We start from the raw sequence: 21,601 nt of genomic DNA on the forward strand, positions 1-21,601 counted from the left end.
TGCAAGACGAGATACTTCATATTACAACTTCTAATGGGTGGCTCATAGTGTGTTGGTGACAATATGTTCTTTTAGTGATTCCTCAGTGTGGATGTCCAGGTTAATGACACCTTACTATCATAATACCTGTGTGTTGTTCTGCGAAGCCTATTTTACTGATAGCTCCATCTTCAATCTGGGGAATTGATTTTCCTTAAGCAGACAAAAAGCATGGTGTTTCTAATTTTCATATAGGAAATTGTAGCCAGAAAAGCACCATGAAAAACAAATAATGTAAGTAACTTGTCAAGGACTAATAACTAATAAGTCTAGGCACACAGTAAAACCGAAGAAGTAACAGCATCTGGCGCAGAGTGAGGAAACTAAACTACTATCTGCATTTTAGATAAGACCAAGTAGCATTAATCATCTAATTTCATACACAACGCCCACATGAGTGAAATGACAAGGGACTTTCTCAAATCCTCATAACAGGCAGCAGCAGGATAGGGTAACACAGCACATCTAGATAGCAGGAGCCAATCGGGGATCGCGTAATACAGACTGGGCAGCGGGGACGGCGTGGCTCCAGGCCGCCGGCTAAGCACGGAGGAACCGCCCGGGTCAGCCGGTTTCCTGGTCGAAGTCGTCGCCGTCTGACTCCTCGACGTTGTCGGCATCTTCGTCCTCCACCTCAGCGTCGTACTCCTCCTTGGTGTCGCCCGTGGGCTTTCCGATGATCACCAGGTTGCTGTTGGTCTTCCGGATCTCGTTCAGCTGAGCAGCGAGCAAGGGAGAAACAGAGGGAAGCGTCAGGTATCCCTTCGACATCCCGTGGGTAGGGCGGAAGGCAAGGGGAATCGAGGGGAGGGAGCGTTGGAGAAAGGGAATGGAGAGCGGGACCTTATCCTCGAGGTCGGACTCCGCCATGGCGAGGAGGAGCTCGTCCTCATGGGAGGTGGCCGGCACGGGGAGCAGCGTTGACGCCGGGATCAGCGGCGGCGACGGCCACTGCCGCATCAGCGCCGGGAACTGCAGCATCTGCGCTCTCCGCTGCGGCCGCCGCGGCTTCGCTTGGGTTTGGGGACTAGGGGCAGGCGGAGTAGAGGACTTGCTTCGGCGGCGAGGGCGGAGTCTCAACTGAGTTTAATTAGTTCTAAAAAAAAAGCTGAGTTTAATTTTCTTTTTGAGGGAAAAAAGCTGAGTTTAATTAAGAAAGAAGTCCATCTAACGTGCTCACAAGAAGCCGCCGTTATTCTTGATGGGCTTTCGGCCTGGTGTGCCGCGTCTCCGGGCCGGAGTCATGCAAATGGGCCTTACGGCCCATCACATTTCACAGTCCCTCGAGCCGCAACATGCGGCCGTTCATTGCAATCTTGCATAAATTCTTCCCGGGTTTTCGGCCCCGAATCCTCCTCTCTTCTTCTCGTCTCGTCTCCCTCCATTCGGTTCGCCGTCCACCGATTTCCCCCAACGGCCGCCCGACACGAAACGAACCAAACGAGCCGCCATTTCGAGATCGCCGTCGCCGCCGCCATGGATCCGACGCCGCAGTCGCACCCGATCCTCGCCTACGTGCTCTCCCGCCTCCCCTCGCTGCCCGCGGTGAGGACGCCGCGGTCCCCGCGCGAGCGGGACCTCGAGCAGCCGTCCCCGCGCACGCCGGCGGGCGCCGCGGAGATCGACCTGGTGGGGCGCATGCCGGGCCTGCGCCACCCGTCCGTGCTCTCCGCCATGACGCGCGCCGTCGCCGACGTCGCCTCCGCGCGCGACGCGATCGGCCTCCTGGACCCCCGGCCCGACCACGAGCAAGTCGACGCCTCCCGCGCGCTCCTCGCCGCCGCCGGGGACAAGACGGACGCGGCCACGGAGGAGGAGGAGGAGAAGCTGGCCGCGTGCCGGGAGGTGGTGCGGCTGGAGGAGGAGCACGAGGCGTACGGCGCCCTGCTGCGGAAGGCGGAGGAGAAGCTGGAGCACGTGTACCGGATGGCGATGCACGGGAGGGGCATCCCGGAGGCGGGCGGCGGCGACGGTAAATGGGAGGAGGGGGCCGGGGCGGTGGACGAGGAGGTGGTGCGGGTGCTCAAGGAGGCGGAGGAAGGGAGAACGTTGGAGAGGGTGGACCTTGCCGACCGGCAGCTGCGCCTCCTCCCGGAGCCCGTCGGCCGGATCCGCGGCCTCCTCGCGCTCGACGTCTCCCGCAACCAGCTCAAGGTTAGGGACTCGTACACACACACGGTGCACGCGCCATTACCCCCTCTTTCGTCTGCCTGCATGGTACATCGCCGTTCGCGATTTGTTCAGAATTTTTCAGATTATTATTAGTCGAATCGATATCGAGGGTGGATTGCTGGAACTTGGAATCGTACGTCCTGTCCCCAGTATTCGCAAGATTGTGATCTGGGATTGCGGATCGTAAATGTCGTTGCTTGAAGGAAGGATAGATTATGTGGAATGCAATGCTGTTTGCAATAGTTGGCAGATAACAGAGTCATGCATGGCTTTCCAATGTTATAATAAGGAATGTAGAGCAAGTCAGGAAGGGAAAAGGAGTTCATAAATTATACGAAATTGAATTCGCAGGTGGTTCCCGATGCTATTGGCGGGCTCGAACAGCTGGAAGAACTCCGCCTCGCTTCCAACAATTTGGTTTCTCTCCCGGATTCCATCGGCCTCCTCTCCAATCTCAAGCTCCTCGACGTCTCCGGCAACCGGCTGAGGGTTCTGCCCGACACCATCTCGAAATGCAGGTACATTCTGGGACAAGAGGGAGTATAAACAACCAACCAACCATCTCATTTCTTCCTGTTCAATTCCGAGCAAGACGTTGTGACTGACCACTCGGATCTCCAGTTCGCTGGTGGAGCTGGATGCGAGCTACAACGCCCTGGCATACCTCCCGACGGGCATCGGGCTCGAGCTGGTGCGCCTGCAGACGCTGCGCGTGCACCTCAACAAGCTGCGGTCGCTGCCGTCGTCGGTCTGCGAGATGCGGTCGCTGCGCCTCCTGGACGCGCACTTCAACGAGCTCTGCGGCCTGCCGGCCACCATCGGCCGGCTGTCCGCGCTGGAGACGCTGGACCTGAGCAGCAACTTCAGCGACATGCGGGACCTGCCGCCCTCGTTCGGCGACCTGGCGGGCCTTCGCGAGCTCGACCTCAGCAACAACCAGATCCGCGCGCTGCCGGACTGCTTCGGCCGGCTCGGCAGGCTGGAGCGGCTCTGCCTGGACCAGAACCCGCTCGCCGTGCCGCCTCCGGAGGTGGTCGACAAGGGCGTCGAAGCCGTGAAGGAGTACATGGCGACGCGGTGGGCCGAGGCCGTCGCCGAGGAGGAGAGGCGGCGTTTGTGCGCCGCCGCCGTGGCGGACAGCCCCAAGGCGTCCACGCCCAGGGAGTGGCTGACGCGGAGCGTGTCGTCGCTGGGCACCTGGGTGTCGGACGTGACAGTGAAGGTCGTCGGGCAGGACACGGTGGCGGAGGAGGAAGAGTTCATGCAGCAGGAATACTGAAGGTGACGCGTCCATCGCCGTAGAAATGACACTGAGGTTGGTTGGTTCGTTGGTTCGACTAATGTGCACAACGCAAGATGATCAGGCATTCATTCATCTGTTTGTAATTTTATTGCTAACGTTTCTTACTGAAATTTGTAACTAGTACGGAGTGTAACGCATTTTCTGGAGTTTGTCTTCACGTCGAAATGTAATCTTCTTGTAATCTTCCTATGAAACGGCATGGGCAAATGCCCATCAAAAGATGTACACAAACGTATCCGATAGTTGCCCATTATTCCATATTTCCATTCACATGAAATTAGCAGTGCCCGTGCCTTGCTACATTGTTTTTATTTTCAATTGCAGATCCTATCACGAATTCATGACCGGGCTTAAAAAATCGTCAATATAGTTTTAGGCCAATACAAAACAAATAAGCAAAGAGCGCCACTCGAGTAATGGGATTCTTCGCTCCACTTTTTCATGCTAGCTACTCCATGATCCAACCAAAGGATTGAGACCTCAACATTGCAGAAGATGATGAAATTCATTAAGTTGATGCATGGTGTCTAAAGGTTCTTTGAACATCATCACCCTTTCATCCCACAAGAGAACATGTAATTGTAGCACCAATAAGAGAACATGCTCACTACACAATGTGAACACAGTGGCCTTAGAACTGGAATGGTGACGAGATCCAGAAAAACCGTAACAAATGATATATGGAACCTGTAATTGTACAGTCACCAGTGAACGAAACAAAAGAGTAAACCAAATAACCAATCGTGAAGGTACAGAAAAGGGTAAACTTGCTCACCCGGTACGAATGCCCCTACGGAAACCGCACGGTGGGCAGAGCTTCAAAGAATCACGTGCACGTTGCGATGAACTCGCAGAGCCCCTGGTCCGGAGGGTGATGAAAATGACGTACGATACGACAATCTGAACAGCGCCTGGCCACACAAGAAATGCGAGACTGGCCCATTAAAATGGCGTAGTCGCAAACGTTCTCAGGCTGTATCACCATCGTAACTGCTCCAGTAACACAGATTTTCCTGAGCGCTGCTTTACCCCGTCAAGACAGCGGCTAATCTCAGCAGTGAAGCAAGAAACAAGGCATACATATCATACAATTTTACAGGGGCTAAAGCGCAAGCACCAAATATTTTAAGTTCGCATAGGTCCATACTTCGAGCATCATATTATAAGTTCGCATGTCTCGGTAACAGATAGAAGGCATCACAGCCAATCCATACAAGCAATTCACCTGGCAGGGTAACTGCTTTCCTGTGGCGCACACGCGCAACCACCACAGTTCATCGACACCAGACACTACACGCACACGCACGACCGATATAAAGAAGTCGCTTAACATCAACAGTTCTAGGTGAGCAAGCTCTGGGACGTGCGAGGGCCGCACCGGAGCCTCATTATTTACACGTAGATCATAGATAACTATGTGCACAGGCACACGATCTTCACTTGTCCTTCTTCTCCCTGGCGATGAGGTCCATCACAGCTCGCTTGATGCTTCCTCCGTTCTTCGCGAGCAGCTCCTTGTTCATCTCAGTATCATCGAAACCCTGAAAAGCACCCAAGTTCAGAAGCATGACGCAGTAGTTCTATGGGAACATACAGAATTAACGCAGAGGCACATCTTACCATCTCCTCCAGCTCTGCTAGAAGTGGATCCCATTCGTTGACGCCACACAGATCATCAACGGACTGCTCCAGGTTGTAATTGTTCTGCCTAAGGATTTCCTTGTTCAGATCAATCTGCCTAAAGCCCATTTCCTCCAGCTCCCTCAGCAGCTTCTCTTCATTGTGACCATCTATGTCAAAAGGCTCAGGAGCTGCGGCACTAGTTACAGGTGGAGGCACAAGCGTAGAAGCAGGGCCAGATGCAGATGCGAATGCAGGTGCAGGTGCAGGTGCAGGTGCAGGTGCAGGTGCGGAAACAGGCACAGCTGTAGGCACGATAGGCACATTAACAGGTGGTGAAGGTACAGCCGGCACAACAAGCTCAGGTGCAGGCATACTATAAGAAGGCACAAAAGCAGCTGCAGTTGCACTGGACATGGGAACATCAACAGTAGGGTTTGCAGGAGCTGCTGCAGGCATAGAGGTAACAACAACAGGAGCAGGCTGAGATTTCTTAGGCTCTGGAACATCCATCGGATAGAAGTGAAACTCTTTAGTACGTTTGGCATGTGCACTAAGGGTCGTCTCAGCAGGCTCAATGTTCACATCAATTAAATTAGTTGTGTTTGTACTATTGCTTTCTGGAGGCAGATTCAGATTAATAGCAGCATTCCTGTTATTGTCATTAGCAAAGGAAGGATCTTCCACCTACAGATGCAATTACAGTTCAGAATTTAAGGTCAGAAAGGAAATTACTGAGAGTAAACATCTATATTTTGAAAAGCAATGGCAAGGTAACAACCTGGATATGAACCCAAACTCGCTGACCAAATTTTTGACCAGAAGGTGATGCCAACCTCCAGTAAGATATGTACCTCCCAGGCCTTGTAGGTGCCACAAAATCAACAGCAACATCAATCTCCTTATCCACAGGAAACCCATTGACCGGAATCTGCACAATACAAAAGCTCAGAACTGAGAACTTACACATTTCTATAACTTGCAGCCTAATTTGCAATTCAAAACAGCAAGCAGAAATTTGGTCGAAATTTGAACATATATAGCTACCTCTAATGGAACAGAGGTCTGCAATGCAAACTGATCTCCACCAACCCAGATAAGCTGTGTGCCCAATGGCCACACAATAGCCCCATTGTTATGCATGCGCCAAATCTTAGTGAATGGGGTAGAAGGTGTCATCAGTGTTCCATCCAGGACAGTTACATCCAAAATGAAGCGACTTTCGAGTTTCTCCCGTTTTGACTTCATGACAACCCGTGGGTGGTGCACCTTTCGGTACTGAAGGGAAAAAAAAAAGATTGGTAAATCAGCTGTTCTGCCAAGCAACTTAATCATACAAAAGAATACTCCATCCAAAACAAGGTACTCACCGCATGAGGATCTCTCAGTAACCTGTGGGGTAAAACAGGCTTGTCTATTTTGGTGTACTCCATTTCATTTCCCATGCGATGGAAACAGGAATCACACAAATCGTAGTCTTCTTTCCTGTGGAGTGAACAAAGATGATGTCAGATCTAACACCATAAAATACAACCAAGAAACCATTGAAGTAGAAACTTATTCAATGCCTTACACATTAGATTTGTAACGTGGACCAACAATTGGTTGCACTCCACAACCATCACACTGAATCCATCTATGGAGACTACGTGGTGCTGAGTTCTCCATATTACCAGACATATCTCCATATGGATGCCCAGAAGACAAGAGGCGACCTGGATAAGGAAAATGTGGAGAAGGTCCATAGCCTGGGGGTGCATGAGGCACTGCTGCAGGTGGTGCATAGGGTACTTTATACATTGGAATGCGCCATCTGGAATCACTAGTGACTTTTGCATTATCTTCAGATTGCCACTGGAGTGGTTGGCTTCTTCGTGGACGGAACCATTCAGAAACACAAGGAGGCGGCGGAGGCGGAGCATGAACAGCATGAGGGGCAGGCTGTGTAGCAGAGGACATAATAGATTTGCCCTTACTTTGAGCATCAATCTTCCCTTTGCAAACAGATATGTCAACTGAATTGCTGGGGAACAGCAACTCCTCAACAGATGGATACATTGATGGTTGTTGACCTTGAGAAGCCCCAGCACTAGGAGCAGCAGGAGCAGGAGCAGGAGCTTCCTCTAACACGCTCCTAAGACCCAAACATGCCTTAGCTTTGGATTCATCTTTGTTGGCAGGAGCCTGTGTCTCTGTCACACCACTAGAAGAGCTGGATGACCCATCAGCATGTGCATCAGATGGTCCATTGCCACTATTGCTTGGTGCCATCATTTGCACAAAAGGTTTCATCAGCTCAGCTAATGGTTGTGGTGCCGCATCAAGTGCTTCACTAGAGAGTTTTGCAAGGGCATCAGGAATTGGTTCTGGGATAGACTTAAAAGCTTCACCAATAGCTGATTTTATATGTGCCAGACTTTCTTCCTGAGCAGGCTTCAAACCTTCAATAACTGACATAATCTGGGACAGTGGATCCTGAGGAGTGGGCTTCACAGGTGTAGAATTTTTCTCCTTTTGTTCAGTTGGCTGACTTCTCTTTAGTTGAACAGTAATCCTCAGAGGGTTTAGTTTCTGACGCAGAGCTGCATCGCGTAGGTCATCATCATCATCTAGCATTACAGCATCACCATCCTCATCAATGTAAGTCAGAATAAAGTCAGCATCAGGACCAAACTTAAAGGCAGTGGCTATCTTTGCCCGTAGAGCAGATAAATTCATGTCAAAATGAGCGCCATTGACACAACCATAAAACCTCTTAAGTGTGTCACCATATTTGACCTGAAATATATAAAAGAAAATCTGATCAGTTACAAAAAACACACTCACATGGACAGGACTAAGAGATAGAATATCAAATCAAAGCAGCAATATGAGAGTAGCCTATGCGAGAACATAAATTATAGTTTGGGACATGAAGCTCGATCTGTTTAGACCTAAGCTTCTAGGGAAAAAAAATTTAGAAGATTTGCCATGTTTCAAAATAATATAAAGGACATTAGCTAAGTGGAGGTGTCATAGAAGAGTACGGAAAGAAAGGATAGATCAACAAAGTTGAAATGGTGGAATTATTCGTTGAGACGAAGTGGTCTAATGGAAGAAACATATTAAACCTTACAGTAACCTCATGATGCTCTAGTCAATATGCAAGGCTATTCAATCTTATTATTTCAACCTATTCCAAAAAAACCTACATGACTGAACCCTCAATTGTGATTATCGACCTTTTCATTAGGTCCTCCAATCCAAAATCATAATGACAAAACTCAAACTAAAGCAAGGGAGCAAGCAATAGACATAGCTGCTTAGTACTGACAACCGATAGAATCTATCTTCTATTCTGACTATAACTCTTATCCTTTATCCTGCTTCAATCCGAAAACTGACATGGACCACTGTACAATGATATACCCCGAAGGCACTACACATTTTGTGGAGGATTCTCTATACATCATGTTCTAAACGACATCTAATGTCATCAGATAAACAAATCTCAATCTGAATAATACATAACTAACCAACGTGCCCGAAAAAATCCTTCTTCCTGCTATTTTAATAAGAATACAAAAGTGGGGAACTCGTCAATAACACTACAAAAGTGAGATTAAAATATCACACAACACCAAGTAGGGTGCATATTTCATCAGGAGATTACCCTCAACGACACGGGCAAGCATAGTACCATCTTCACTATCATTAACTATCGTGCAACGCTGCCTGACAGATAAATCCCCATCCGAAGCCGTTTTTGATAATAAGCACGCACAAAGAAGCTCCATCTCCATGGTCTCACACCACAGAAGCATCTTCACTAAAACTCCGTAGCCTACCAAAAAATTGTTCCTGGAGAAGGAAAAAAAATATACGCTGACAAAACAAACCGCAAAACCCTAGCACCACAGGGGTTTCCATCGATCAAACCCCGAATCTCCAAGGGCCGATCGACGATTCAACACAGAAACCCCCGACCTCCGGCCCCTCCCCACAACGATCAAACCGAACCCATGAACAGAGGCGATGGGTGGGTCTTTTTTTTTTGATAAACAAGGCGGTTCCCCACGCCTCACGCCACTACCGTGTCCCCTAAATCGCGAAGAACCCAAGTACGAAACCAGAGATTTTCGCCCGGGGGGCTCACCTTGAACGTGACGTCCCACGCCTCGGCCTGCGGGCCGAAGGGGAAGAACGTCGGCGCGACCGGCGAGCTCCGGTCCGACATCGCGTCCGGGGAAACCCCCGCGGGGAGGACGAAGCGGCGGCGATCGGGCCGAACCCTAGCGGAGTCAGTCGGGCGATCGATTCGGGGCGACCTCTCGACGCAACCGGAGAGAGGGGAGGAGGGGAGCGGACGGGAGAGCGGGCTGCGTAGCCGTGAGCCGCAGCGGCGGTGGTGTGGTGGTGCGGGGAGAGTGTCGATGCGGCCAAGGCCTGGACACCAGAGCCCCTCTTTATCACGCCTCGTCCGTTTGCTTCCCAGCGAAGGGAAAGCTCTCTAGGCGGTGCGGTTGGGGGACTTAATGCCGGGCCCCACGCGTCAGCGAGCGAGCCTCCGGTCGCGTTCCCCGGGTCGAGGGGCCTGTCCGTAAATTTCGAATCCAACGGGGTCCTATTCAGCTCGCGTGTCCTGGCGGGACCCACGCATGGGGTATAAATGTCAGTGAGGGTGTATGGATAAGGATCTGGAATACAAAATTGCGGCTAGATACTGCCATCTTCTTTGGGCGCAAGGCGGGATCTCCTGCCCTGGTGGACCCCGCGCGCTGCCGACGAGACACTGGCAGGTGGGCCCCGTTGGATTCCCTTCGTCACCTGTATACCTCGTTCGCTGTCGCCGCGCCGGAGAGGAGAGAGGGAGAAGCATTTATTTGGCGTGGCTGCTCGAGGCGTGTCAGGGTCAGAGTGAGTGAGCTCTTCTTGCCGTGCAAGCTGGGTGTTCCGCTGGATGCTCAGGCTAAGCAATTGACCGCCATTTAACCTGACACGGGGGACTAGTCAAGTTTCAAAACTATTATATACTCCGTAACAAATAACATAACAAACTTAAGAAGAAGCTGTCACTCCTGTGGCCACAGACGATCGCCGGGGACGTGGGATGGATTCAAGTAGACACGGATTCGATACAGGGGGCGGGAGAGGGACCCGTTCTCCCCAACGGTGTTGGGTGCTCTATTTTCTTAGCAATGGAATAGTATTCTCCTCCCCACGCTACAGTACGTATCCCTTTCTAGGGTTACAACCAGGTCCGGGTCCACTGGCAGCGATACATAGAAAATGCTGTAAAGCAAACTAGAAAGCGTAATGTAGAAATGGCGCCGCTACTCTTGTCTTGACGATGTGGTCATGGCAGAAGTGTGCATTTGTAATAAAAGGGCTTATGGGAGGAAAATAACTAGGCGTGAGATATGAGATGTTTTTTTTTGCAATTTTCCTCTTTCTCCTAAATCATTGACACGTGAAGCATTAAAGCGGCAAATTGTTTAGATAAATTCGTTCCTTCTCACTATACGTACGTTATAGTGAAAAAATAAACTGATTTTCCTATAGATCTTTACAAACAGGGATGAAGAATGTTAGTACTTTTCAAAATAGATGGCCAAACGGGGGGCTCCTGTATGCCTTCCGGAAGACAGATAGAAGTAATATCTTTAAAGCTTAATACCCAGATAACGCAAGGCCGGATCGTTGGGGCTTTGTGTCTGCCTCCGATTGCGCACGCCCAGCGCACAGCTGGAGGAGAACCCAATCGTAGTCAGCTAGCAGGAGGCCAAAGAGTGCAACCTGCGGAAGCGGAGAAGCAAGTTGTCGGCCCCTCTGGTACCTTTTTTCTGCCCATCGTCAATGCTGGAAGGCTCAACCATGAGCACGGTGCTTTGCTTCTTTTTTGGTTTCTTTCTATTTTTCTATTCTAATTCTTGTAATACCATTTTCAAGACTTCAACATTTTTTTAGTTGACTCAACATTCTGAAAAGACTAATCCTACACTTTGGATAAACTAATTCAACATTTTTAGAATAAATGTTGAAATAGTATACTGCATATGTTGAAATGATCTATTCAAAATGTTGAGATAATATATTGAAATGTTCAATTTTTTAACATAAAAAATAAAATAACATATTGGATCTTATTTTGTTCTATATTCTGGCTCAAATGGATTCTAAATCGAATTTATAGTTTAAGAGAAAATATCATTTGAAATTCGGAACTAGATTTACCTTTCCACCCACGTCCCTCCATTCGTACTGCAACACGTGTCTATTTCATCTGCCAGCCTGCTCGGCTCCCGTCCGTCCCTCGCACGCTGCTACCCATCTAGTTTTATCTTATCCATTTATTTTAATCTGCACGGATCTCAAACAGTGGAAGATATTTAACAAAATATTTTCCGGAAGATGTATAGGTTTCCGGGCCAGGCTCGGTCAGGCACGGCCCGATAAGACAGGGTCTGGCACGGCACGAAAAGGAGGCCCGCCGGCTCAGGACACGGTCCTGGGCCCAAACAAGGTATTGGCGGCCCGCGTTCTGCATTCAGCAACGTAGCACTGCGATAGTGGGCCAGCAATGTCAGCCGCACAACCTGCTGGAACCTGGAACCGGGGGAACCCTCGCGCAGCCCCGTCGCGTCCCCATGGAGCCTCCGGAGTCCGCCGCCGGTGGCCGCAAGCGGCGCCGCCGAGGTGGCGGCCGGAACCGCCGGAAGCCTTCGTCGTCCTCGCAACAAGCGCCTGCGCCAGCGGCCGCACCCCCACCGCCGTCCTCCCCTCCGGCGAAGCGGCGGCGCAAGGACGGCACCGGCCAGGCCGCGGCCACACCCAAGCGAGGCAACACCTCGAGCCTACTAGACAAGGTAACCTGTATTACTTGGATTACAGGTTCCTAGGAGTTTATGGCTCGGGGAAGTATTCAGCAGCGGAGTGGGCAGTGGAGGCTCCGTCGGTTGCAGTTGCAACTTTGTTGAGCTGTTGGACTGCTTACTGGCTAGAAAATTCGATGCTAATGCGAATTTTTACAGTAGGTTGTGCTCATTGGGATGTTCGACGCGTTGGTGTTCGTGTAGGACGAGCAATTCTTGGTAATCTTTTGTGTATCTAATTGTAAGAGGCTGCAGAAAAAACTGACAAAATTAGGGAGCGCCACCATACGTCTCTGTGCTTTGTTGAGTCTACTGTTTTGCTCCAATTCGCACAACATTTCACATTTGGTGTAGATTTTTTGCTACCTGACAAATCTAACTAATTTTGTGAAGAAGGAGTTGTTAAAGACGGCTTAATTTATGACCTCATGGGGTTTACCTTCTGTTTCTTTCTTTGGTCGTTTTATGCGAACAGATTAACTGATTTGTTGTTTGCTGACATTTTAGATGCGTGCAAGGTTATCTGGTGGCCATTTCAGAATGCTAAACGAGAAGCTCTACACTTGCAGGTTCACATTCTACACACCACACCTATGTTTGGTAGATGTGTTGGCTGGCTTAAATGCCATACTTTCTGTGATTGCACACAAATTTTAGACCATAGTTAGCCTAAGAATTTGTTTTCTTAAAGATAGTTACATGGTTTTATGTGGCTAAAGATGGTGACATGTGTTCGGAAGGTGGCCTCAGAAGTGTTTGGTGTGAGTAGGGGAGGCAAGCAAGAAGTGAAAGAGACTTGGTGGTGGAATGACGAGGTGCAAAGGGCTATTAAGGAGAAGAAGGAGTGTTTCAAACGCCTTCACCTCGACAAGAGCGCAACCAACATCGAGGGCTATAGATTAGCGAAGAGGTCTGCAAAGCGAGCTGTAAGTGTAGCGAAAGGTCAGGCTTTTGATGACCTTTATCAACGGCTAGGTACGAAGGAAGGAGAGAAGGACATTTATAGGATCGCTAGGACCCGTGAGAGGAAGACAAGGGACATAAACCAAATCAAATGCATCAAGGATGGGACAGATCGACTTCTGGTGAAGGATGAGGAGATCAAGGACAGATGGCGAGAATACTTCGACAAGTTGTTTAATGGGGAAAATGAGGGTCCTACCTTCGAGTTGGACGACTCATCTGATGATACCAACAAACGCTTTGTGAGGAGGATTCAGGATGCAGAGATCGGGGAGGCTTTGAAGAGGATGAAGGAAGGTAAAGCGATGGGTCCTGATGGCATCCCCATTGAGGTGTGGAGATGCCTGGGCGAGAGGGCGGTAGTATAGGTAACTAAGCTTTTTAACCTAATTTTCCGGTCAAACAAGATGCCGGAGGAATGGAGGAGAAATATATTAGTACCGATCTTCAAGAACAAGAGAGATGTTCAAAGTTGTACTAACTACCGGGGGATTAAGCTGATGAGCCATACGATGAAGCTTTGGGAGAGGGTTATCGAGCATCGCCTAAGAAGATTGACAAGGGTGACCCAAAACCAGTTTGGGTTCATGCCTGGGAGGTCGACCATGGAGGCGATTTTCTTAGTACGACAGTTGATGGGGAGATATAGAGAGGAGAAGAAGGACTTACACATGGCCTTTATTGATCTAGAGAAGGCGTATGACAAAGTACCGAGAGACGTCATGTGGTGGGCCTTGGAAAAACACAAAGTCCCAACTAAGTATATTACCCTCATCAAGGATATATACAAGGATGTGATGACTTGTGTTCGAACATGTGATGGCGATACCAGTGACTTTCCAATTAAAATAGGACTACATCAGGGGTCAGCATTGAGCCCTTATCTATTTGCTTTGGTGATGGATGAGGTCACAAGGGACATACAGGGTGATATCCCTTGGTGTATGCTCTTTGCTGATGATGTGGTGCTAGTTGACGAGAGTAGGGTAGGGGTTAATATGAAGTTGGAGCTGTGGAGACACGTTAGAGTCGAGGGGGTTCAGACTGAGTAGGACCAAAACCGAGTATATGATGTGCGACTTTAGCCCGACTAAGCATGAGGATGGGGACGTTAGCCTCGAAGGTCAAGTGGTGGCCAAGAAGGATACTTTTCGGTATCTAGGATCAATGCTTTAGAAAGATGGAGACATTGATGAAGATGTTAGGCATAGAATTTCAGCCGGTTGGTTGAAGTGGCGGCAGGCTTCTGGCGTCCTCTGTGACAAGAAGGTACAACAGAGGCTAAAAGGTAAGTTCTATAGGACGGCGACTCGCCCGGCGATACTATACGGTGCTGAATGTTGGCCTACAAAAAGGCGACATGTCCAGCAACTGAGTGTAGCAGAGATGCGTATGCTGCGTTGGTTCTGCGAGCATACAAGAACGGATAGAGTCCGGAACGAAGAGATTCGAGATAGGGTCGGGGTGGCACCTATCGAGGAGAAGTTGATTCAACATCGGTTGAGATGGTTTGGACATGTACAACGGAGGCCTCCTGAGGCGCCGGTGCGTAGTGGAGTTTTAAAGCGGGGCGATAATGTAAGGAGAGGTAGAGGTAGATCTAGACTAACTTGGGACGAGACGGTCAAGAGAGACCTTAAGGAGTGGAATATCGTTAAGGAATTAGCTATGGATAGGAGCGCTTGGAGATTAGCAATTAACGTACCTGAACCGTGACCTTTGTTACTTTTTGTTTAACCCCTAACTCTTCCTTTGGCTTGTACCCTTTTTGTGTTTCTTATTCTTGTTTTCTGTGGGTTTCATCTCTAGCCTACCCCAACTTGCTTGGGACAAAAGGTTAAGTTGTTGTTGTTGTAGTTACATGGTTTTATGTCTCACTAGCTCCTACTCTCTGTACAAATACTGATAATTATCATTCATTTGTAGTGATGGAGGCTATGTTGACTATAATCGCCCTTGATATTTTCTCCGTTTGTTGTGCCTTGGACTTACTGTTAACAATTCTCTCATATGAATTTGTATGCCTGGTTGCTTTATCATCAATGTAGCATACTTCCTGAATTACTAAAAGGGCCTTTAACTCTTGGAATTCATAGATAGCAGATGTCTATTTTGCATGTTTCACATTTTCGCACATGTGTTGTTTATCTTTCCAGTGGGCAGGATGCGTTTGACTACTTCAAAAATGACCCTAATCTTTTTGATGTGGTAAGTTATTTTTCATCCCTGTTTTACTACTGGCATCGGCTAATTCTAAAAGACAAATGGATTCCATCTTGCCATCACATTGTTTCTAGCTAACGGAAATTTGGGCATTGTGCGAATGTGCATAATTTATTTCCTGAGAATCATAAGTACAGTGCCACATTGTTAAAAAATTTTTTTGCATACTTTCATCTATACTAGACCAATTTAGTTATTTTGTTCTTCACCTTAAAAAAATAATTGGGTTTGCATATTCCATATTTCTATTGCAAAAAATTCTTGCCGTGATCATTATGCAAAAGGATCTGGCATACTCTTTAGTCAGGGAACTAATTAACCATGTCCATGACCATGAGGTTACATGCTTGAATTCACGTTACCTTCTTTTAGTATCATACAGGATATAGAGAACAGATGTCACATTGGCCAGAGCAGCCAGTAAATGTGATAATAAATTGGTTGAAGAGTCATAATGCATCATGGACTGTTGCTGATTTTGGCTGTGGTAAGACTATTCTTACTGTCCTGAAGCTGATGGGTTTTGCAAGTTTTCTCCCTCTTGCATCATTTTATTTCCTGGTGCAATTATGAGAATAACATTTACATGTCGCAGGGAACGCAGCAGTTGCGAAAAATGTGAAGAACAAGGTTTTCTCTATTGATCTTGTTTCAGATGATCCTTCAGTGATTGCTTGTGATATGGCTCATGTAAGCACCGGCTGCCTAATACTTTTTGATGATTCGCATTGTTACTTGTTAGATAGCTACCCTTTCTGTTATTTTGCTAAATGTTCCTGGTAGTTCTATGTCATCTGTGTATTTTTTGCATGAATCTTGGTAGGCTTGAGGACTGTGTATTTCCTTGATGTTAATATGTTGTTCCTATTTTCTTAATAAAAGCTATCATAATTGAATATTTTGTTTTGATGAACGAGTTGAAGGTAATGTGCCTACGTTAATATAGTCGCTATAGGGTGAGATGCATCAATTAAACAAAAAAAAATGCTTTATGTATTCTTTAATATGACACAATTGCATCTGTGTTGTGTTCACTAACTTATAGGAAATTAAAGTGTCGGGTGACCCAAATAGCAGAGAGACAATTATATTGTTCATTTTATTGTTGATGATTATGTTCTATGCCTTTACCTTTACTTCATCAAAAGAGTTCCTATGGTTCTTCCTATTCCTCTTTTTGAGAATTTTTCTATTCCTAATACTAGTAGCATGCAAATGAATGAATTTATGACATAGGACTTCCCTATTTCAACAGGCTGTTCGAAAGGACCTCCTGTTCTTTATCACACATTATGGTTTACCCCAGGATGGACCTAGGAATATTCAAACTGAATAAAATGGGTACCAAATTTCAATTGTTGTTCAAATCATTAATTCAACTAAACATTTTTTGCATCTCTGCAGACTCCATTGGAGCCATCCTCTGTAGATGTTGCAATATTTTGTCTTTCTTTGATGGGAACCAACTATCCAAGTTACTTGGAGGAAGCAAATAGGGTTCTCAAGCCAAGGTCTGCTTAAATCATTAGCTACTGCAACTTTACTGCAAAGGGTCTATGCCTCTTGTTTTCTTTACTGATAGATTTGTTTATTCAGTGGTTGGCTTGTTATTGCTGAAGTGCGAAGTAGGCTAGACCCAAATAACGGAGGTGCTGACCCTGAAAAGTTTTCTAAAGCCATCATCCAGCTTGGCTTTTCCCTTGTTTCAAAGGTTTGCATCTTTAGTATTTTCCTCAGCTGAGTTATTGATTTGAATTATGATGAGGTAGTTGTATATAGTAAGTTCCTATGAGTACTGAAACATATGGTGCTAGCTAGCATGGATTCCCTATGGACCCGATCAGTCTAGTCTCTGTATATGTAAGATCGATCATTTGACCCATTCATGTGCTGAGAAAACAGCAACTCAAATGCTTGCCTGTGAGTTTCTTCAATTTGAGATATTTGTTGATGTGCAGTTATTGGCTCAAAATTAGTATATCCAGCTTACAGTAGAACAGATACATTTAATTTAGAAGTGGAGGTCCATTCCATTCACTGTTTAGTTTCTCCTAGTTTATTTGTTATGGTTGTGTGGTGTCTAACACAAGCTAGCGCATGTGTTATAGTTAAAACCATGTGCAAGCACTGTATTATCGCTGTATATTATGCCCTGCAGTATGAAAATAGCTGGGTAAATCTAAATATATGGTGCTGGTATGTGGCTTCAGTGCATTGATTAATAGCAGAATAGGATATTATGACTCTTGGAGCTATACCCGTTGCATCTTTACAACGTGATTCAGAAACTAATTGGTTTGTTGGCCCCTCTTTGTGAAGCTTGTATGGATGTTGGCTGTGAAATGTTTGCATTGACATGTGATTGCCATATTCTATGAATGAGATTCTGTAATGTGCTCGATGTTTGTTCAGTCCCTTTCGTTCTGGTACCTTCATAATTTCAGATATACAGTGCATCTTGTATTCATGAAAGATAAATACTTCATTTGCTTGAAAATAGATGCTTTTGATCATGCTTTCTAATTGGTTGCTGGTATCCTTTCTGCAGGACGAGAAAAATAAAATGTTCATTCTGTTCTACTTCAGGAAAAAGGTTAGTTGCACCTTCTGCTACCTTTATAACTGTCGCAATGATTCGGCCTTCACACTGAACTCCGTGCCTTACCATGCCCCTTCAGGACAAGAGTAAGGTGGCAAAGAGCATCGATTGGCCCCAGTTGAAACCTTGCCTGTACAAGCGTCGGTGATCTCATATCCACCAGTAAAACTGTAGTCGCACTAGAACTCTTAAAAGTTACAAACTGATGTATCTTGTTAGATTACTAGGTCTCTGTATGCCAGGCTCGCCCACCTCAGTTATGTTTCAACCTTTTCCCCCACATGAGCCGTGTCTTTTATGTATCGTACCTCACAAGACAAGGCCGCTTGACCTATTGGCTAGTGCAATGCGATGTGATCCGGAAGCAATTTATAATTTGGCAATTGTCACTCAGATTAAATCTCACGTAAATTTCGTATAAGGTCCGACGAACGTCTGGACAATTTTGATCCGTGATGTTCCTTTAGTGAACACTGATCTGTGATGAGCGATAACACAAGCAGACACATCGGAACTTTGCATCGTTTGGCCGGTTGTCATAGAAAGATCGATTTTATTGAACTACCTACCTGGCCGTACAAAATCACCTCTAGAAACTCAGGCACATAAATACAAGCCAGGTAAAAAGGACTTTCTAAAAAGGACTTTCAGAGCTACTAGGGCTCGGACGTCCAATGGGAAGTTTTCCATCGGATGCTCCATCGCAACACTGAAAATTAGCTACTACCAGTGGTGGAAGCAGAGTTCAAAGTTAGGGGAGGCTTGGTTCTTCCTTCTCATCTCCACTCATTTCTTCTATTTTTCTTCATCTTTTTCTCTTTTCTTCTCATCTTCTCCTTTGATTTTAATGGAGCTTTTAGGCAGTAGGGGGGCTAGCCCCCCTTAGATCTGCCTCTGACTACTACAACATTCAAAATCGGTACTTGCAATATTATAAAAATCTATATAAGAATAACTTTGTCATCCGGTTCTATGATAGAAAATTCCCACCGCAACATGACAATATGCTTCATGTAACATCCAATAAAAACGACAATGTGTAGAAATAGAGTTCTACGACATCGACACTTAGCTTTTGCAACATTTAGAAATTATAATTGCAATATTTCACAAAATTCCAAAAAAATATTTTATAATAATAATAATAATAATAAAATAGAATTAGTCGATTAGATTAAAATGGTGTAACATGAAAAAATCAATTATTAAAATATTTAGAATAAACTTATGCAACATTCTAAAATAGTTGCAACATCAATTCACATCTCAAACATACTAAAAATTACCACTGCAATGATCTCATATTGACCTATCCAACAATCTTAAAACAACTATTGCAATATCAATAATCAATTGAAACTTCCACTATGATATTAATAATTAACTTAAACTCTTGTCACAACATTGTCGTATGCCTATTGCAACAATAAATCTCCGTACAAGAAGTCCTCCACGACACCTCTCATTGAGGGTTGAGTGTCATTTCCAGCTCATACTTATCGTAGCAAAATTATGAGAAAAAAATTTGCACCGCAACATTAGCGCGTTGAGTCGGACGGTGTTCGATTTTTTCTAGGCATCGCACGCCCTAATGGAAGCACTACCGAAGGACTTTCCCCCCCAAAGGTATAAGCAGCTCATTCAAGCAAGTTAAAGAGATCTTTCCTCTAAAAAAATCTTATACAAGGAATTTGCATTTTGCAAACAGGACAATATCGATCTATGCCTGAAGTTGTGGTCGTAGATGCATCCACAGGAGTAACTTTTGACTTGCGAGGCCGGGGGAAAAGCAACCGGTGCTGCGGGTGACCGTCGCTACCACCTTTCGCCTCTGGATCGCGTCGGCGACTCGTTCGTCCGCCCGCCTGCCACAGTGCCACTTCCCCGTAAAAAAAACAATAAAGAAAAAAATCCGCCCCCTTTTCCATGCCCAGATCGCAGGAAATGGCATCCGAGTCCACGTATTACATGCGTCTAAGACAATTTCACGGTAGGATCTTATTTTGATAAATCTATTCCCTTCCATCCATATGGACTAGAGTGGGAAATCAAACTAATTTTCTTCTTCAATTCATCTCAACATATAATTCTTTGGTTCTCGAACCGAGGCCCATAAGAGCTGCTCATATGTGTAAAGCATATACTCGGCACCACTATTTTTTATATTCTGCGCATATATTTTTTACTGTTTGTTTTGCGTAGGTACCAATATTATACTTTACCCCTCAGAGAATAAAAGAAAATAGGCTAATTTTTCTTTTGGGAGCCGAACGTTAAACCTAACATAAAGATATAATTTTTTTTACAAAACACAGTATAGACGCAGACACAGGTAACTTGAATTATACGCAGCTGCGCACACACGTAACTTGTGAATACCCATATCTCCATGTACAAAACGTATCCATGCTTCGTACAGAAATAAGTCAAACATTAAAAAATATGGACAGATAAACAAATGCCCCACGAGCACCACCCTAATCCCAAGATCCAGTACAGTACTGCTCCGTCCATGCTGTGGTCGCGCTGCTTCCGCCAAGTGCCCCCCGTCAGAGTCAGAAGGAGGAACCAACCGTCATTAACAAACGCGATTAGCTCGACCGGGCCATGATTAGACCCCGCCGGCGCCGCGCGCTGCTGCTTCGCGCCACCTTCACCCTCGCTTCCTCGCCGATCTGCTCGCTGCTGCGCATCGCTACCGCTCGGTGATGATCGCCACGCGCTCTCCGGCTGGCCAGATTCCAATCATGAGCGGGCAGGGGGTTACGTGTGCGCGCAGGCGGGCCTGAACACCATGTCAGAGCATTTGTTTAAGGCGCGGCGCGGCGGTGAGTTCTTTTATTCACGCTGACAGTGTCGACTGCTTAGCCGGGCTCGATTATCGCCGATGGGGTTGACGATCAACCGAGGCAGTTTTTTTCCTTTTTTTTTGGTAAACCGAGCCAGGGTTTTCCAGTTATCCTATGGCGAATCAACGATCCCATCACAAAAAGCAGTTTCTTCGGGGTAGAGCGTGCGTTCGTTTCCTACCCTCTAAATTTCAGACCCATCGTATCAAAGAGAATCTTGTCATTTGAAAGTATTAAATAAAGTCTAATTACAAAACATTTTGCACAGATGGATGCTAATTCGCGAGACAAATTTAATGAGCCTAATTAATCCATAATTTGCCACAGTGATGCTACAGTAATCATCCGCTAATCATGGACTAATATACCTCGTTACATTCGTCTCGCGAATTAGCCCTGGAGTTCTGCAATTAATTTTATAATTAGACTTTATTTAATACTTCTAAATAACAAGATTCTCTTTGATATGACCCCTCTAAACTTTAGACTCCAGAAAACGAACACACACAGAATCTCTTAAGCATGGCCCTGACCACCATTCTCATTGTACTGGAGTAATTTATGAACCATGGTAAAAGAAAAATAGATCAACGATGCATTTTTACGGCAAATACACCCGTGCAGCTGGTGCAGTGCTGACAGAAATATTTGACCGGATCCAAGTACAAGTCTAAAGCACAAGCATCTTAAGTGAAGCTTGGACGGGTTTCCTTTTACAAAAAGATTTATTCGCACAACAACCATAAACAGACAGTGCGAACTCCCTACTAAAATGGAACAACTTAAAAGTAGATCTTGAAATTGTGCTGCTAGCGCAGTTGGCGCAAGAACAATAATTATTACATTGGCGGTTTGAGGTCTATTCCCTATGAACACGAGAGTCTCTCGGCCCAGAGACTAGAAAGAAATATTATCAACAAAAAATTCTCTGCATCCAATAGAAAGCTGCGGATGTAAATTATAGAAAAATAAGGCGCCTAAT

At 46.3% G+C, this 21,601-nt stretch overlaps 4 protein-coding genes across 4 annotated transcripts; 2 read left to right on the top strand and 2 right to left on the bottom strand.

Annotated features, from left to right (window-relative positions):
- Nucleotides 1-354: 354 nt before the first annotated feature.
- On the bottom strand, nucleotides 355-1,121 carry LOC112891581. Its single transcript, XM_025958481.1, has 2 exons — nucleotides 883-1,121; nucleotides 355-756 (listed from the first exon to the last, which is right to left on the bottom strand). Exons 1-2 carry the CDS (start codon nucleotides 1,018-1,020, stop codon nucleotides 604-606), a joined length of 291 nt encoding a protein of 96 aa, XP_025814266.1. The 5' UTR covers nucleotides 1,021-1,121; the 3' UTR covers nucleotides 355-603.
- Nucleotides 1,122-1,389: 268 nt separating this feature from the next.
- LOC112878763 (plant intracellular Ras-group-related LRR protein 2-like) lies at nucleotides 1,390-3,653 on the top strand. The gene is made up of 3 exons (XM_025942974.1): nucleotides 1,390-2,193; nucleotides 2,563-2,729; nucleotides 2,833-3,653. Exons 1-3 carry the CDS (start codon nucleotides 1,516-1,518, stop codon nucleotides 3,488-3,490), a joined length of 1,503 nt encoding a protein of 500 aa, XP_025798759.1. The 5' UTR covers nucleotides 1,390-1,515; the 3' UTR covers nucleotides 3,491-3,653.
- Nucleotides 3,654-4,617: 964 nt separating this feature from the next.
- LOC112881613 (protein NBR1 homolog) lies at nucleotides 4,618-9,557 on the bottom strand. Its single transcript, XM_025946397.1, has 7 exons — nucleotides 9,270-9,557; nucleotides 6,708-7,912; nucleotides 6,505-6,619; nucleotides 6,182-6,412; nucleotides 5,916-6,065; nucleotides 5,135-5,821; nucleotides 4,618-5,055 (listed from the first exon to the last, which is right to left on the bottom strand). The coding sequence occupies exons 1-7, from the start codon at nucleotides 9,348-9,350 to the stop codon at nucleotides 4,951-4,953; spliced, it is 2,574 nt and encodes an 857-aa protein (XP_025802182.1). The 5' UTR covers nucleotides 9,351-9,557; the 3' UTR covers nucleotides 4,618-4,950.
- A 2,130-nt stretch (nucleotides 9,558-11,687) lies between these two features.
- On the top strand, nucleotides 11,688-18,148 carry LOC112878351 (ribosomal RNA-processing protein 8). Its single transcript, XM_025942815.1, has 9 exons — nucleotides 11,688-11,979; nucleotides 12,493-12,554; nucleotides 15,105-15,156; nucleotides 15,544-15,658; nucleotides 15,767-15,861; nucleotides 16,576-16,682; nucleotides 16,768-16,882; nucleotides 17,720-17,764; nucleotides 17,850-18,148. Exons 1-9 carry the CDS (start codon nucleotides 11,761-11,763, stop codon nucleotides 17,916-17,918), a joined length of 879 nt encoding a protein of 292 aa, XP_025798600.1. The 5' UTR covers nucleotides 11,688-11,760; the 3' UTR covers nucleotides 17,919-18,148.
- Nucleotides 18,149-21,601: the final 3,453 nt, after the last annotated feature.

This window comes from Panicum hallii, chromosome 1 (assembly GCF_002211085.1).
Source record: "Panicum hallii strain FIL2 chromosome 1, PHallii_v3.1, whole genome shotgun sequence".
NCBI lineage: Eukaryota > Viridiplantae > Streptophyta > Magnoliopsida > Poales > Poaceae > Panicum > Panicum hallii.